Here is an 18079-nt window from a genome sequence, read left to right on the forward strand (position 1 = left end):
TTATGTAATAGGCTTGTTATTTTGCAGTTGGGGGTAATAAAACCAGAAAATTTGACTTTGCATTCCTAAAATCGTTCATGGAATCAGTATAGAATATTTTGCATGTGTAATTAAGGCATTTTGCCTGAACACCAGAGTGGAGATATACAGGAAATCTATGGAAAAAGAGCAGAGGAATAGCATGTGGCAGGGATCCAGCTGGCTGGGAGTCAAATCTGGCCCTCGGCTGCTGAGGACATTTTAGCCCATGTAGCATGTGGCCAAGTCATTTGCCCAGTCCTCCTTCGAACTTTTGGTAAATTTGAAGACTATCCTGATTGATGTTATGTTAGTGACTTAAAATGGCTAATTACTCATTATTCATACCACAAACCTAATCCAAACTGGATGTGATAATCTACATCCAAGCATCCATGTCTAGATTATGTAGTTACGCTTGTGTTTAAATGTGATAAATCACTCAATAGTATATAATTATCAAATGTGGGTATCAATATCAACCTGAAAAATCTAGTATTGGTCAGATTTTTTTGTTGTTGTGCCACTCATCATATTGTAATAAACTATTCAGTAATGACAGATTATTTTAAATAGTAATAGTGAGTTGGGGCTTCTTTTATTTAGGCAACTGAGCGTGGCGAAGGAAGGATTCACCGAGGCCAGTCTAGGTCTGCTGGCTAATCAAAGAAGACGGCAACTGCTGACAGGCCTGCTCAAGTCTCTGAGGACTATCAAGACCCTGGTAAACACATAGTTTAAATAGAGCATATCTTTCTCTTAACTAAATTTAACTTTAGTATACATGTAGACCAGCGATTGACCACAGAAAATGAGAGAAACATCTGCTCAACTGAAGTCTCCATAAGTAAAGTTACAATTGAGTAGCTGCATTTTTGGTTTGAGCCTGACCTCTGTCCTCCTTGTCTTTCCTGCATTGATTATTATCCTGCTTTGGTTCAATTCTATCATCAACCACGTACCTGCCAGTGTGAGTGCAAAGTACTGCTCAGATTGTTTGAGCGTCTAGTGTGTAATTAAATGAATGAGTGGTAAAATTCAAACAGTGGTCTAGATGCTACCTTTTGATTTGACTGTGTCACTCGTTGTAATTTACCTTTCTGTAAATTATTTTGTAGTTATTTTTTGGACTATTTTGGTGGAACAATGTCCTTCAGCATAATTTCTGTACATTATAGTCCTCTGTACCTACTGCAAGACTCTGCCCTGAGACATGTCTGTCTGAAATACCTTCATAAACACACATTGTGGCATTTTACTGTTAAATCCTTGTAGTCTTCAGTCACCATTGCAACAGTTTCTCTACACATGATTTAAAGTTAAGATTAATGTTAATTAGACATTCTCAGTTTTGATCTTTACTCCTTTGCTTTGATCATTTACTCAGACTGAAATCATTTAAATATGTTGCCAACATTGTGGAAGCAAGAAAGTGTGGAACTAGTTTTGAGCTGGTTTGTCCTCTTAGTTATTTCATGTTGTGTTCATATCTTCTCATTGTAATTCTTCTCCTCACAGCAAAGAACTGATGTCAGACTCAGTGAGATGCTCGAGGTATGCACACACAGAACACACTAACACACATGCAAATATATATCAGTACATCAAATATCAGTTGAACTTCAACACTGAAAACAGACGCCACACAAGGAGCAGATGCTCTAACAAAGGCCCATCTATGGTGAAGGTCAGTTTTAGTGTATGGAGTAGGTTTGACCATCACTATGCGTAATCTGGACAGTATTTGTTATAACAACCACTTTAAGGAAGTTAGACTGGATCAGGAAATAAGTCACACACAAGTTTTCAGTTGATATGGTACGTATAAAGTGTTTTCAGATTAGATTGTCCTTTAAACCACAGTGGAAAGTTTGTATTTTTTGAACATGGAAAATACTTTGCCTCACTCCTCTGTTCCTTTAGGAGGAAGACTATCCAGGTGCAATCCAGCTCTGTCTGGAATGTCAGAAAGCTGCCAGCACCTTCAAACACTACAGCTGCATCAGGTACAGTATGAGCAGATTGATAGAGTGATATGTAGCTGTATCCAGTGGGAGTTGGCCGTGGACTTCATTTTCTGGCTGGATTGAAAGTTTTCTGATATAAATTTATCTTTCTGAGTTGCGCTGGTCTGGAATTATCTGATGTCAACTCTGCTTAGGCAGAAAAAAAGTTGGACATGAATCTTAAAAACTCTGATTCTGTGTTTTCTCTAAAATGCAGATCGACGAATGAAGTTTCAAGTTTTTGTTTTAACCTATTTTTTTTTTTCAAGGTTGGAACCTAATTGCTCTGTTAGGGAAAATCTTATTATGGTGCTTTTTGTTTCCTCTTGTTTTGCTCATTGCCACTGCCTTGTGGCTGTCATGTTGCATTAGCTCTGTCAAAGTGGTTCATTTTCACCTTGAAAAAGTGTACACTGTCTGAACCGGGATGTTTTCAATGAGTGTCGTCTTGCTGCAATCACAGTTGTCTTAGAAGATGTTGAGGCTTGGTATACATCTGGCAGTTTCCAACTTTAAGCTTGTTACTGCTTATCTGTTGTGAAAGCTTTTAGTTCTTAAATAGTTGTTGCAAAGTAGCAAATTGCAAATTAGAGAAAGAGAAACACAGGCAAGCAGTTGAGTATTCATTCTGTACAGATGGTAAGACAATCAGTAGACACACAGGCAGACCACTTTAATCTAAAGCACACAAGACACATCAGAGCACCTGGAGAAATGTTAACCATTCGGGTAACACAGTGGCGTTTTAAATGCACACACATGACTGTCATAACAAATCTCTTCATTTCTATTTTCTTCTTAAGTGTGAAAGGATGCTACAAAAAGCAAAAAACAACTAAAGTGTATTGAGGATTGACGTGTATGAGCATCTATATGTAAGATTACATATCAAGACTCAGCACACGGGCCAGATGTTGAATACCACAGGTTAAATCATCTCAGTCCCTTTGATTTCCTGTGTCACTGGGCTCAATTTGTAGCAGTAGGTGGGTGCCACGGTAATTCTTTTAATGTATTGATTAAGGATTGATCAGAGCTACATGTCATCGTTGTTGTCCTTCCTGTTCCTGTGACACCATACACAGACATGGATAGAATATTTCAGGAAGAGGCATGTGGGAACTAACGGCATCATTTGCATCCAGTACATGCCAGAAAACAGCTGAGTGGTGGTTTTATGGGGGACAAATACCACCATGACTGTCACTGTCAACTGCTTGCCTCATTTCTCTGAACATACAACAGCTTTTGTATCTTGTCACTGCAACTCTGCATTGAGATGTAGGGAGTTATTCCTTGCTGAGGTGAAGGTATGTTTTCAGTTGTTAGTCTGCCTGTTTGTTTGTCAGTAAGTGGGATTACATAAAAAAAAAAAAAACAAGCTGAATTTCATGAAACTTCCTGGTGAGATAGATTACAACCAGATATAAGTTAGAGTGAATCCTAATCACTTTCTTTGCAATTGTGAGAAGACATCACCCTTGGCAGAGAACTGCACTCTCAGAATGCTGTTCTAGTTACTTTAAAAAGTGGCAGGGAAGTTGTATTTCACTCTATGATGGATAAACTTTGGAAATAATCTACGGAGCTGTGGTTGGGAAGTCATACAGCTCATGGATCGATAATGGTCTGTTACAGCACTACAAGCAATAATAGTCATCTCTACCTTTACAAATCACCATTTCTTCCAACGAAAAACATCTAAGTGTATATCCAGAAAAAAAGGATGGTATCTGGTTTTGTTAACCTAAAGCCCCTTTAGACATGCACGCACTTCAATCCTTTAATCTCACGGCATCTGAAAGTGTTGGCTGAGCACCCTAAGATCATATTAGGTTGAACCTAGTACCATTTTTAAATCAATTACAACACAGAACAAGTCTGAGCCACATGCTGTGACATTAATGGATAGGCACGTTCAAGAACACACTGACGTAGGATGTTGTTTCATATCGTAGGCGACACGACAATCTACGAAGCGACGCAGTAAAAGTACAACCTAATCCCAGCAGAACAAGCAGCTGTGACTGCAATGAACTATTACCAATTTCTAAAGCAAGAACAAAACAGTATATATATATTTTCCTGGAACAAACTCATGTTCATCCACCTTGTAGTAAGAAACCTTGGTGACTTCATGTAATATACATTACTTGGTATGCTGTTCAATCTGGAGCATGAGGCAAATGTCATGCACGCACTGTGGCTGTTTCCATCACTGACATGGGTTTGTCTGAATGAAGGCAAGAGGAACATTAATGTAAAGGTGGCGTGTGTGTGACTGACAGAATGTCATCTCTTTAGCAGATTGATGAAGCCAGTTATGTAACACCACCTGGGTCTCAAAATAGCTCTGCTGGCGTTTACAACATTTCTTGTCTCACAGCCATAAGGCCATTGCCTTTGTATTAAAATGTATTATTATGAAATACATTCAAAAAATGTTGAGTTTATGTCAACAATAATGACATTCACTCCCCACATCGTATTTACAGAGTGGAACAAAAAACAATGGGGTTCTCGCTGTGACAATGCCATTGGAATGACAGAATGACTGCTGGGAAATGGTGATCAATAAGTCCAAATTATGCAGAGGGGGTTGTTATAGTGCGGAAAAATCCTCCCACTGTTCCCTCCTGTGTGCAGCAGCTGTTTGTGCTTTTGTTTTTACTGAGCCATTAATTTATCATTATTGGAGTTGCATGTCCATGGTGATGCTCATGAAAGTGCTTGACTGATGGTGTGCAGAACAGACTCCGCAACATTTGCCACCAGCGTTAACACCCAGCAGCATAGGCCTGTCAATATAATAATGTTTGTTGCCATTATAAAAGGGAGCACAGCGATTTTGTAGAAGTTTATGCACAGGCCCCGCTGATGTGTAAGTAACGGTAAAAATGTGTTTATCCATCTCACCATTGCTTTCTTTTTAAATATCATATTACTGCTCCCTGCTGTATAATGAATGTGGTCGTTTTTAACGTAGTTGTACTATCTGCACGCATCGCACTTCGACTTTCAGCCCCAAACCACTGGAACCGTGACTGCAGCATGGTCCTCTATAATCAGCTAGTTGCCAGTATGCTACTCTTTCATTTAACCTTATAGCTGTGCTTTTCCAGACTGCAGAAGGTCGTACATAAAGGCTCTGTTTCTTGCCTGCCCTTACCTTGTCTCCGTGTTTACAAACCGTAAACTCTGCTCTGACCTTCGAATAACAACCTTGCAGAGAACATTGAGAGTGTTTTTTTTCTATCAAAATATAATAATATAACAATTTCGTAACTTTTTTTTTTGTGGAAACATGTTCCTACCTGTTTTGTTATGTACAAGTTAGGACTGCAACGAACAGCTATTTTGTATTAGATTATTTATTGATCTGTCGACTGCCTTCTTAATTAATCAATTAGGTTTTTGAATCATAAAATAAAAGTTAGGAATTGGTAGTATATGTTGATTGATATTTCTCAGAGCTTAAGATGACGTCCTCAAATGTCTTGTTTTGTCTTTATTGTATAGATATTCAGTTTACTGTCACAGAGGAGTAAAGAGTTTTTTTTTTAATTACTCAAAGCAATTCATTGATTTGCAAAATAGTTTAGACAATGAATTTAATTGTTAACAACTAATCAATTATTGTTACAACTCTAGCAGAAATATATTGTCCAGTTGGACACAAGTAAGGTATTATATATACTTTCCTCATTCCCATGTTTCATGTCTGTAAATTACTACAGACATAGTAGTTCTGCAAGAATAGAAATAAATACGCAAAATATGTTTGTTACAAAACATGTCATAAATTTGCATATTTAACAATGCTTCATGAATCAAGGTGTAGTACTGAATTACCCAACACTTGGTAAAAATTTCCTGTTTTTGTTTTTGATGCAAAAATTTTTCAATTGGATTGAGATCTAGGTTTGACAGGGCACCTATATTATATTCGCCTTGTTGTCTTTGTACCATTTCTTTGTAGCTTTGGCTGGATGTAACTTGAATCCAAGAGATATTCAGTGACTTGGAAATATTCCTGTGTCCATTCCTTGACTTTTGCTTGTCAGTAACCTTTTTCGCACAGTTGCTAGGTGTGTTCTTTTGTTTTCATGATGAAGTTAAAGCCAGGAGTGCTGATTCACCCTTTAGACACATTCACACCACTCAGATGATCTCCATTTGACTAATTGTGTTATTTCTAGCACCAGTTGGCTGCACCTGTGTTGAATCAGGTGAGTCACTTTGAAGGGGGTAGCACATTTTGTAGGTACTGTAGTTACAAATAATTATATTGGACAAGTTGTCATAGAGTTTGTCAGTGGGTTATTCTAGGTGAGGCTCTAACAGATGTCTATTTAAACTAATACTGCCTTTGTATTGAGGGAGGTGATTTGTTCAGGTGGTGTAATCTATTTGACATCCAGGGCGGTTCAGCTGCATGTTCAAGAGAAAACATCAGAAGCAGGGCAGAGGGCCTCTGCATTAATTTCTGTGTCAAAGATATTCACACTCTCAAACACGCAAACAGTTTTGTGCAAGCTGCCAAACGTGATGCTGCAAGCACGGCAGCAGTTCACTAATTTATTCAGAGTCACAGTGCCTTCATTCTCCTCTTTATAGTTGTAGTTCAGGCTCTTCTGGAGGATGGATGATTGTGTACCAGTGCAGATTTTTAAGAATCAGTTGTTATAGCATGTCACTTGTGTTTGTGTTTACTTCCAGCACTTTAGAAGTCCCCACCCACTCAAAATAACAGCAGGATCTCATCACATATTCAAAGTCGAGTCAACTGCTCTGGTCTGAGTGACTTGTTGTTTTCTGGTTGTGCTTTTTTCTGCCCTGGCAGCATGATGCATTTATCTGTGTCTGTATTTGTCACCACCATTACTTTTTCAGTTGCGTTGTTTGCGTAGCAGTAAGATGATGCTTAACATTTTTATTTCAGTTTATTTGTAAGCCCAGTCCTTTCCATGATGAGCACCAATTATGCTGAGTGCTGCAATTTCTCCAGCGAACCTGCTTCAGTCGGACACGTTATCGCCTTTCTAAATGTTTGGATTTAATTGGCTTTTTCACTTGAGCTACTGGAGTAAGTAGTCAGTATAAGAGACCGACTAATCACAGCTTATTCTATTAGTAGTGTAGCATATATCAAAACCAGTAGAACACTCAGCCTGAACCAGCAGTATTGTAAGATATTCAGTTCATATCTACAGTAAGAAAATAGCGGAAATATGACATCTTTTGTGTCCTGAATAAGTTGATTTGGGTACAGCACCCATGTGAAACCCATTCTTGTGGACTGTCACCAAGTTTTGCACTGATTCTGGTCTGGAAAACAAATAAAAAAATAAGCAAAAGCAACAACAATGTAGGAATCTAAAAAGCTATAGAAGCGTCGTTCATGTCGCCCTAATTTTTGAAGTTACTGCTCGTAGCTTTCGGGACCTTCAGCTGTGCCCTTGCAGAAATGGTCACAGCCTCGCTACTTGGAATTGAAGAAAGCAAATAAACAATCTGAGCACATTCTGTTGGCCTGAAATGATCTATTTTTCCCATAGCTCTTGCTCTAAACTCTGGTCATCCTTCCTACCTTCTCATCTTTTTAGTTCCCCTCTAACCCCCTTTTCCTCCTCACCTGCATAATTGTAGTTGCTTTTGTCCCTTCTCGCTGCGTTTCACTCTTTGAAGCCCTTCCCTTGCCCCTTTGTTGACGGAGCACAAAATCTGAGCATCTGGCAGACCCTTGGAAGCACAGTACACATCGCCTGTTTATAGAGTCAGCAAATCAGTGTGGAGCGACTCGACTCAAGCCCCTATGGACGTTCAGTGCCAGTGATAATTGAAAAAGGGGTGGGAAAAAAAACTTTGATTTCCACGTAAGTCTATTTCAGTCCTTGTGTTCCCTGCAGGGAACAGATTGTTAATAAGGTTTTTCTCCTCATCTGTTATTTATGCATTCTGTCTGATCATGGAAGGGTGCCAGTATGTAGGCAGAAGCTACATCTGTGTGCACAAGAATATGAATTGGACAGTAATTAAGTAATGAATACAGATACAGGAGGTGACTACAGAATACCAGCAGGTCACCTGAGCTACTGACTGTCATTTGACCTGTTGTATTATTTTTTAAAAGCCGAGAGACCAAAGTTCTTAGTTGTTTATTGGCCTTATATTGTTCCATTTACTCATAGATCGATTTTGTGGCTGGAGTGCACTAGTTTGTCTTGCAGTTCCATTTTGAACTTCACTGTTAAATCAGTCAGTTTATCGTACGGAATGTGATACGTACTATGAATCCAGATGATGTGAACAGAGAGGCAGGTTATTGACTGGCAGTTGAATAGTTGCATAGAGACAAGGATGGGACCCAGCTGTTGGAAACTGTCCATTTGTTCTCCTGTTTTTCAACGTAATAGTTCAACCTTTGGGGGAAATGCATTTCTTACTCAAGGTGAGATGAGAATATTGATGCAACTGTTATATCTGGATGCTGAACATGGAGCTGCAGCCAGCAGGCAGCTGGCTTAGTTGAGCAGAAAGAGTGGAAATTTGGAAACTGCTAGACTGGCTCCGCCAAACAATGGTACAAAAGGAAAAAAAAAAAACAAACAGCAAAAATAGCAAAAAATAATCAGCATCTATAAAGCTTTTTAAAAAATATATATAATCCATGTACAAATATAAATGTGAAAATGATCATTTTTAGTTTCATGGGGTTGCATGGTAAGTGTTTATTGGTTCCACCAGCAAGGAGGCCATTGATTTGGCTTTTGTTAAGAAAGCATGATATAAGTGAGCTTTACCAGTAGTGATGAGAATATTTTTGAACTTTGGAAAAATCCAGCCAATCTATTTATCCTGTGCTTTCACTCTGACAGAGATACACTAACCACCTGCTGGCTGTAACTTCCTATTTGCTGTACAGGTTTTCTCCAAAGGTTACAAAACAAAAGCAGAGAGGGTGGTATCAACCCAGTGTTCTCGCCTTACTTGGTATTAATATCTTCCTTTTTTGCTTGCTTTTTAGTTTGTTTAAGCATTTGATGTGGGCAATATTATCCACTGCCCACTTTTTAACGTTTGTCATCTTTTGCGGTATGTCTACCATGCTGTTGTGTCTGGGAAGGTGAAGAAGTCTACTTTTACGTTTCTAGCATTTCTCACAAGGGAAGATTTGTTTTTTCTTCTGTATGCATTACCAATACTGTTCAGTTTGTGGTTTAGCTCCGGTTACTCTGCCACGCTGCACTAGAGTGCTCCATAACTGGGCATTCATGCTCTTGGCCTGTGCTCCTCTGGTGTATCTCCTTAGTCTTGCTGCCAGGAGTATGCCTTTGTTGAGCACTCTCCAGGGCCATGCCTGTGAACATTCAAATGCATTTTTTCAGTAGCCAGCACCTGACATTGATCGGTTCAACCCAGTTTAGTTGAGCCAGCTTTCTTACCTCTGTGTGTATTGTCTGTATTTCCAATCAAAGGTTCTACTGAGAATACTGGCTATGGCTCAGTATTTCTGGTGTTATCATTGTTGTGGCACATTAATTGTAAGTAGTACTTCACTGACATTTACTGCTGTTTGTCATACTGATGGTAAACTGACTAATCACTGTAGGAAGTTCAGACATTTACTGTAAGCCCCTGCTTCTGCATGACCAATGTGGTAATGGTGTTTAGCTCATGTTCCTTCTCACTGATGATTGTGGTCATTGGTATTATATGTGTCTCGTCTTGGTTTGACAGTTTACTCATCCTCCAGTTGTGCTGACGGCTTTCTTTTACTTTTTGTTTAAACATGCGTAACTGACTATACACGCACACACACAGAGGTAGATACAAGAAGGGCTACAGTGTGTCTGTGACTGTTGAAACGGCATGCTGATTTTGTTACCTGACGTGCAAATTAAATGAGGGACTCGATCTGCAGTCTCCTCTCAGCTTTTCTGCTCCCTGCTCCTCTCTCTCCTCACTCCCTATCCCTAACTGAGGCTGAGATGCTTAATTAGCAATTTGTTAAGGACACTCTCTCCCTTGGGCAACTGCAGACTCACAAGGCACAACGTAAGAACAGGCTGACCTGAAAAAGACCCCAAGCAAGGCAGGGATGCAGTCAGGGGAGCGGTGGAACAGAAGATGATCATGAATGGATGCAGCGCCAGGGGAATCACAAGGGAATGGAACTGGTGTCTTGGGATCAGCCAGATAGTCGAGATTTTCGGTGCTACTTTTAAACTTTTAAGTTGAAAGCTTTTCTGGAATGATGCAAAATCTGAGCATGCTCAAAGGATGCGTGGCTGTTTTGTACACATACAGCATGTATACGATGGATTTCATTGTAGAAACTGAGAGAGGACAAACAGTTGGAACACAAAATAATTACACTTGCTTTCTTAAAGTTGGGTATCATACCACCACTTACTGTACTCTATACTATATAAAGTCATTACTGTGTCTCTGGTATTTTCGTTAATAAAAAATGTAAGTCAGAATGAATTTATTAAAAAGTAGTTGATAATAATAATAAAAATGTGATAACTTAATTGGTTGTTTTTTAAATGATCAAATTATTAGAATAAATTGTTATCTATATGGTAAAATGGTAAAATTTGGGTTTAAAAATATTTTTTAAATTTTAATTTTGGTCAAATTAAATCATTAAATGCGACAGTTTAGACTTAATTAATTTTACAAACAGATTTAGAATTTTTTTGACAATTGATAAATACCCTAAATGAAAATATTTAATATGCTTTTTGGTAATGAAAATTCTTAGAACTGACTCAACACTCACCCTAAACAATCTCCTTTTTTCTTCCACAGTGAATTGAATTCCAAACTGCAAGACACTCTAGAGCAAATCGAGGTATGTGCTTCCCTGCCTTGTCTGTAATTCCATTATCTGCGAGCGATACCAGTAAAGAGACATTCAGCAGTGCATAATATTTTGCCCTAACCATGTAATTTTCCAGGAGCCTTCATCTGAAAGAAGCAATTTATACTTCATTTTGACATTTTGATTTTGAGTTTGGCTTTCTCATTCTGGGTCTGCCAAATATTGACACATTCAGAAAGTCATTATTGTGAGTGTGCAAGAACAGTAAATTATATGTGTTTCATCTCTGGCTGTGTCGTGATATTTGGGTGTGATAAATGGTATGCAAAGCAATTTTCTCTGCACGGCTATTGCGCTTGAGTAGATTAATTATTTACAATTTTGTCAGTACGCAAGAAAGAGGAGTGCATGTACACACACATAGATGAGCCACTTGCTAAGGTGCTTGTTTGTTTACTTGTCAGCATGAGTCAGAGAATAAGTGATGCAAAATCCTTTAAAATCATAAAGATAAACAGGTGCACAAAGCACAATCATATATTTCTGAAGTCAGTTCTAGTAAATAGGTTTTAGAACATGTAATACACAGTCAGGGGCTTACTGCTGCGTCTGAGCCCTTCCAAGAGTGCTTCATTTCAATAAACATAAACAAATACACAAATGCTCATCCTATGATGAAGTGGGTACGCCCATGTGCAGTATCACTTAAATGTCAAACGATTCAAATTGTGTGTCATCTCAATAATTTAATTATTTCGAAGTTTGCAAGTAGAGTATTCTATGGAATCACAGGAGTGCCATAGTAAGAGATAAATCCCTTAAAAAACAAGGAAATAAATGTGTAAATATAAAGAGGAATAAATAAAAGAATAAATAAAAACATAAATCTGTTAAAAAAATAAGGAAATGTGTAAATACAAAGAGGAATAAATTTTAAAAAAGAATTAATTAAAAATATGGAAATATAAAGGTCAATTTTGTCTTTGATTTTCCCTTTTCCCTTTGTTTTTCCTTTTGTTTTTGCATTTTGTCATTGCTTTTTCCTTTTTGCCTTTGCTTTTACTTGATGGACTGAATTGTCAATCAAATGACTTTGGGTGGGGCTTTCTGTCCAGTGTGAGTAGTCAATACCTGAAAAAAACAAAAAACGGAAAAAACAGAAGGAAAACTGAAAAGCAAAGACAAAATTTAACTTTACATTTCCATATTTTTTAATTAATTTTTTAAATTTTTTATTTATTCCTATTTATATGTACACATTTATTTCCTTATTTTTGAAAGATTTACTTTGTTATTTATTCTTTTTTATTCCTCTTTACACATTTATTTCCTTATTCTTTAACAGATTTATTTATTTATTTTTTATTTATTCCTCTTTATAGTTACACATTTATTTCCTTATTTTTTTTAACAGATTTATCTTTTGTTATCACACTCCTGTGATTCCATATATTCCTTGTTAAAAACAAACAAAAACATATACCTCAGGAAGATGATATTGAAAAGACATACTCCAAAATAGAAAACATGTGGTCACTTAATTGAAACTGATGAGTACACCTGTAATTTCCAACCAGTCTAATTGAATGAACATGGTTCTAAAAACATCTGTAAACACCACATCTTTGTCAGTTTTTGGACCCATGTGTCGATTCTCTCTGCATGTCTGGATTATGGCTCCACATGGAAAGGAACTGAATTCAGTACAGTATTTTCAAGATAAGTCTGGTGTATCAAAAACAAAGAAAAAGTCATGAAAAAATAGAATGTTTGAATTTTAGAACTGGCGTTTGTTACATTAAATTCCTACTGTGGGGCCTGTATTCATAATACAGTAAATCTAAAATGTTTTTGAAAGTTTCATAAGAGCAGATACTCCACTGTTGGAGTTAGAGATAATGCAGTTATTGAGAGGTGAAACAACTTTAAATTATCTGACTTTTTTCTGTATTGTATACCCATTCACAATATAAACTATGTATGTAATTATCCAACACACTTTGAATTTAGCTCATTATTTTACTGACTAGTTAGCTCTCTCATGTAATTCCAGCGTTTTTGATTGTCAGCTGAAGTCTCAAGTGCAGCTTTAAACAGACGGCATGAGAAAATGCTTTGTGACGCAAGACATTTGATCACTTCGCCTTTGTCAGCGCTCTCCTCTTTGAGGTCGGCTTTCTGTGTCAGGGTTGTTGCACATCCCTCTGCTTCCTAGTTTCTTGCTAACTTTGTCTTACTTTCTTTACTTCTCTTTTTATCTTTTTGTCAAAGACACACTCGCGCACATCCAATTACATGCCCTTGGACTTGTGTGATAACTTTACATCTGCACATCTATATCTAAATCCCTGGTCTTAACGTTGATAATCCCTTTCTTTTTCTCTTTCCCTCACTTTCCCCCTTCTTTTCCTTTGTCGTCTATCTATTTCTGGCTACAGGAGCAGCTTGATGTCGCCCTGTCGAAGACTTGTAAGCACTTTGATGTTTCGCACTACACCAAGGTCCAGCTGGCCTACACGCTCCTGGGTAAAACACAGGTCAGTGGCTTTACTAGTCCACAGGGTCACTGGGAATAGCTGAGCATACTGCTACATATGTCCTCTTGTTTGGCCTCCTACTTATTTGGGAGCTTTTTGAGGAAATAAACAAAATGTCAGCAACTTTGGGGATTTTGTATAAGCAAGTTGGCTGATCCTTTCCTATTTACTCTCTTCTGCTTTTTCTTTTTTGTGGCCATTTAGTTGGGAAGCTTATTTCTTCCCTTTTGCAACCTCATGTCACCTTTTAGATTTTAGCTGTATATAAAAATATTCCACAGACAGGCTGGTTAAGCCACCCTAGAAAACACTAATATTTCTTTTTTTTGCCACTGTGGCTTGTTTTCACTCTGGTGAGTAAACTCAAGGTCTTACTGTCAGTCAGCCGTCACCCACAGACATCAGCCACAAAAAGGAGTCAAAACTCTGCAAAGTAATCCTTGGAAAATGCAAAATAAGCTCTCTAAAAATCAACAGAGATGATGCTGTCACAAACATGTTTGTGTGCGACGCTTTGTGCCGGGTACAGCAGTTTATTTGAAGCCGTAAAGTCTTTATGTTGAGAACTACATCAAAAACAACAACTTTGGCTTTTGTTGAGAGCGCTTAGGGAGAAAGAAAATCGACTATAACCTTAAACAACACAGATAATCTCTGTTATTACTATCTTCTTTCTGTCTCTCACTCTGTCTTTCAACCTTTCCTTCCACATCCAAGTCTAAAATTGAGTTACAAAGGGTAGATTAAGCTTCTGCAAACATGGCACTTGACTGTACAGCTTTAAACTGTTATGTAACCAGTTTAATATCTGCGAATTAGTGGGACAGACATAAAAAAATCTAATTATGTCACATTCTCCACATTGCCCTTGGCAGTATTAGCTTTTCAGGGTTTCTTGAGAAGTTAAAGTAAAAATGAGCAACCGTAAAAGAGGGTTGTTTCATCTTAACGTAATGAATACGGCATGTCACTTGTTTTCACACCTTGAGTCAGTGTTGATCAACATGCTGCCTCCTGACATTAACAGGCATCACTGAGGAGAACATTGCTCATCAAGGCTTGTTGAGAATGAATAATGACTTGTATCATTGCTGTGATAATGAGCATTTTCAGACACAAGAGCAAACTCAAGAGTTGTTGTTGACTGCGTCTTGCCGTTGTCCCTTAGTGTTTGTTGTTGTTTTAATCTGTTTGTTGCACCTTCTGCACTTCTGTGTTTATCACATTTAGCCATTTTTCTGCTGCATTCGACAGCTGCGACCAGAGGCCTTATGTTTTTGGATTGCCAGTCCATATGCCGTCCATCTGCCCGTTCAAATGTCAGTCTGTCCCATTCGTGTAAACACGACATCTCAAGGAATTTCTTCAGAATGGGCACAGATGTCCTCTTCTGATTATGTTCTGGTGGTCATAGTTCAGTGTCTTATGTTTTGGGCCATAACTCAAGAATTAATTTGCTAATTTGGGCAAAATTAAACACAAATGTTTAACAGTAAAAAAAAAAAAAAAAAGAAAAAGAAAAGAAGTTTTGAAATTTTCTAAATTTCGGTGTCAGCTTCAATGTGACATCATAATGTTCTGCAAAAATACTTTTTTAGGAAAAGGAGAGGCTGTGACCATAATTCACATTTAGCCAGATGCCAAATTGGTGATTCTAATCTTGTTTCCACCTTGATGCTGTAGTATTTGAATAGATGTTCTGCGCTGCCGGGTAGAAAATGTGTGGGAAGCTTCCAGGTTTTAGGATTTATAGCTTTTCTGCAGCAGCTACCATGTTTGAAACACTGTATACTGTCATGCTTACAGCTTTGTACTGAAAAATAAGCTAAATATTTGAGCGCATACAAGAAATTTGACTCTATTTTTTGTTTCTCTCAGTGAACTCGCACACTTCAAAATCTTCATTATATATATGAGTCTGAACAAACATGGTTGTAATCTACAGCTTGACTGCTTGACAGAGGCTTACAAATATAAGATATTAAATTTTAAGAAGATTATTTTAGGGCATTTTGCCTTTATTTTCAAAGGAATAGTGACGAGTAGAGAGGTAGAGAAGGGGCAGATGGTCCCCGGTAGGGAATCAGACCAGAGATCTGCTGCTCAGAGTGTAGATGTCCATGTGGTCTGTGCCCTAACCAGCTTCAGGTCACCCTGAGAGGGTTATTTTAGTCTGTATCTGAATTTCACTTTTAATTTTGCTACAGTGCACACACGCGCATGCACTTTTAGTCTGATGCTTTCAGTTCAATGCACAAACAACCTGTGTCACTTAAGGTTTTAGTCACTCTCACAAAGCACTTAACATACTTAAAAAACCACGTTAGACCATTTATATACTTGCCTCCTCACACTGGCTCCCGCTGTCTTTCCCTGGCTCTGAGGCACTGGTTTCTCTCAGGCTAAGTAGCCTGACATCCAGCCAACTTTTCATCATTTATCCGGTGAAACATCTGCTCGTTTAGTTTAAATACCTGCAGAGGAATGAGTCCATTTTCTTGTGCGGTTTATTAATAGTTCTGTCTATTGAGACTGGTGACTGGAGATTAGTAGTTTTGTTATGGGAGTTGCCATTGTTACCCTTCCTTTTTTTTTGTCTGCAGTCCAGGTGTTGTACAGCCAGCGATTTTCAGGGTATTTTTCTGGACAAATGAAATGAAACTCCCTCAGAAAGAAGGGAAGAAATGTTTAAATTACTTTAGTTGCACCTGGGAGTCAGAAGAGATATGGACAACATTTTATGGTCTTGAGCTTGTGGTAAGAAAATCGAATTGCGCTACAACACCTATTACCTGGGGCTTTCCTCAGTACTGAGCCCACGTGTCTTGCGACTGTGATGTCCTCATTTCTCAAGGGTCCCATACCGAGACAGTGGGTGGGAGCTGCAAAACAGAAAATGGTGGTGAATGTAACTTTACTTTGAAAGAGAATAAAAGGACAACTAACTCAGGAACAGAGCAGTGTGGTGGAGCAAGATTGCACTGATTGTTTTTGTGAGTGTATATGAAATCATGATCAACTCTTTCTTGCAAAAATGAAATCCAGAATTATTAATGACCTGTAGTAATAGTAAGTAATGAAGAAATGATACTCTATCAAAACTGCTCCAATATTGGCTTAAATAACCTTGTTTTATGTGGCAAATTAGTTTTAAAAAATTTGACCAAATGACGCCATTTGTCTGTAAAAGCAGAAAGATTTTAAAACTTTCTGACGGTTGTTGAACTACTAATCTAAGCTTAACATTATTATATTTCATGAAAAGCCCTTAATTCTACATGTCTCATTTAAAAACTTGTCAAAAACATATAGATTTTTGTTTATTGTGAGTGGAGCAATTTCCCACAGGGGTTTGTGAAAACAACATCAGAGCAAAAGCAATAGAGAATATTGAACTTAGAACCATTAGGTGGACACAAATAAAATTCCAAACCAATAAAATCACATTTGTAGTTGAATTTATACAACACCATTATGTTTTTCTATTCATTCCTTGTACCTGTTGCTTCATTATTGACAATTTCCACAGCAAACTGTGCTGAATCATGGAATTTGGAGATGAAATTTGTGCGTTTTCACTCGAACTTGAACGTTGCAGTTCCAAGGGTGGATTACCATCCTTGTTTCCCCTGTGTTATATTATGTAGCTAGCATAACATGTCTGCAGATAATTCAAAATAGCAGGTATGCAGTATGTGTCTCCAAAAAGTTTGATTTGCAATTTCCCTGCTGTTTACTTCTTCACAGCTTCACACTGGCAAACTGACAGTGACACCATGACAGAATAGTTTTCATAACAGTGTGTCTGGCACTCTCTGCAGACTGCTATGGACCAGTTGCACATGCACTTCACCCAGGCCATCCACAACACTGTGTTCCAAGTGGTGCTGGGATACGTTGAGCTGTGTGCCGGCAACGCTGACACCAAGTTCCAGAAGATGCAGTACAAGGACCTGTGCACGGTAATTACATGACTGTTTGTATGTGTGTAGTAAATTATTATGCAAACTCTCACGTATTCTGTCTGTAGTTGAGCTTTTCACTAGAAAAGATTCAGTAGGTTAGATGCTCATGAAAACTCACCATTTTTTTAGGCAATATGGAGGGAACTTGAATAAAACATGAAATATCTGCATGTGCTGTGATAAATTGTCATGTGACACTGCTGGGTACACACATGCTCACATGCGCCTACATACATACAAGCCGCCCTGAACATTCTCATCATCTCATTGCAAAGTGAAGAATGCTTTATTCCTTGACAAGAGATTTTTCAGATTCTCCTTAATAGAGTGAAATGAAGGAGGGGAACAGAGCATGGAGAAAGTGATTGAGAGAAAGGAGAAAAAGTTATTAGTTTAGTGAGAAGCACAGTGTATCACAGTCCTTCACTATGAGATAATTAATCTTGCTCACAATACAGAACCAATGCAGTGCAGCAGCAGCACTTTTTGACTGTGGTCCCCATAGTGGACCACACACGCTCTCTCTCTTCGTTTTTTCTTCCGTCCAAATTGAAATAAATTACATTTGAATGCCTGGCAAGCCATAGCGTGACTGGTAGTAAGCTTTCCTCCCGCAGAGGCTGTGTTACAGTCCGACCCTATAGTGTAGAGGTGCAGATAAAGGTTATCCCAGCCTCATCTGAGGATTTTTTTTTCTTTACAGTCCCTCATAATATATCAACT

The 18079-nt window shown here is 38.1% G+C and overlaps 1 protein-coding gene across 2 annotated transcripts in view; it reads left to right on the forward strand.

Annotated features, from left to right (window-relative positions):
* vps50 (VPS50 EARP/GARPII complex subunit) overlaps window positions 1-18079 on the forward strand; it is a 117357-nt gene that overhangs the window by 25285 nt on the left and 73993 nt on the right. For both annotated transcript variants that reach the window (XM_023277468.3, XM_023277466.3), the window contains exons 7-12: window positions 625-742; window positions 1537-1572; window positions 1942-2024; window positions 10842-10884; window positions 13293-13391; window positions 17213-17353. In XM_023277468.3, the coding sequence (XP_023133236.1) occupies window positions 625-742; window positions 1537-1572; window positions 1942-2024; window positions 10842-10884; window positions 13293-13391; window positions 17213-17353 (520 nt within the window). The remainder of the gene's footprint in view (window positions 1-624; window positions 743-1536; window positions 1573-1941; window positions 2025-10841; window positions 10885-13292; window positions 13392-17212; window positions 17354-18079) is intronic.

The sequence above is a fragment of the Amphiprion ocellaris genome, chromosome 15 (genome assembly GCF_022539595.1).
Source record: "Amphiprion ocellaris isolate individual 3 ecotype Okinawa chromosome 15, ASM2253959v1, whole genome shotgun sequence".
NCBI lineage: Eukaryota > Metazoa > Chordata > Actinopteri > Pomacentridae > Amphiprion > Amphiprion ocellaris.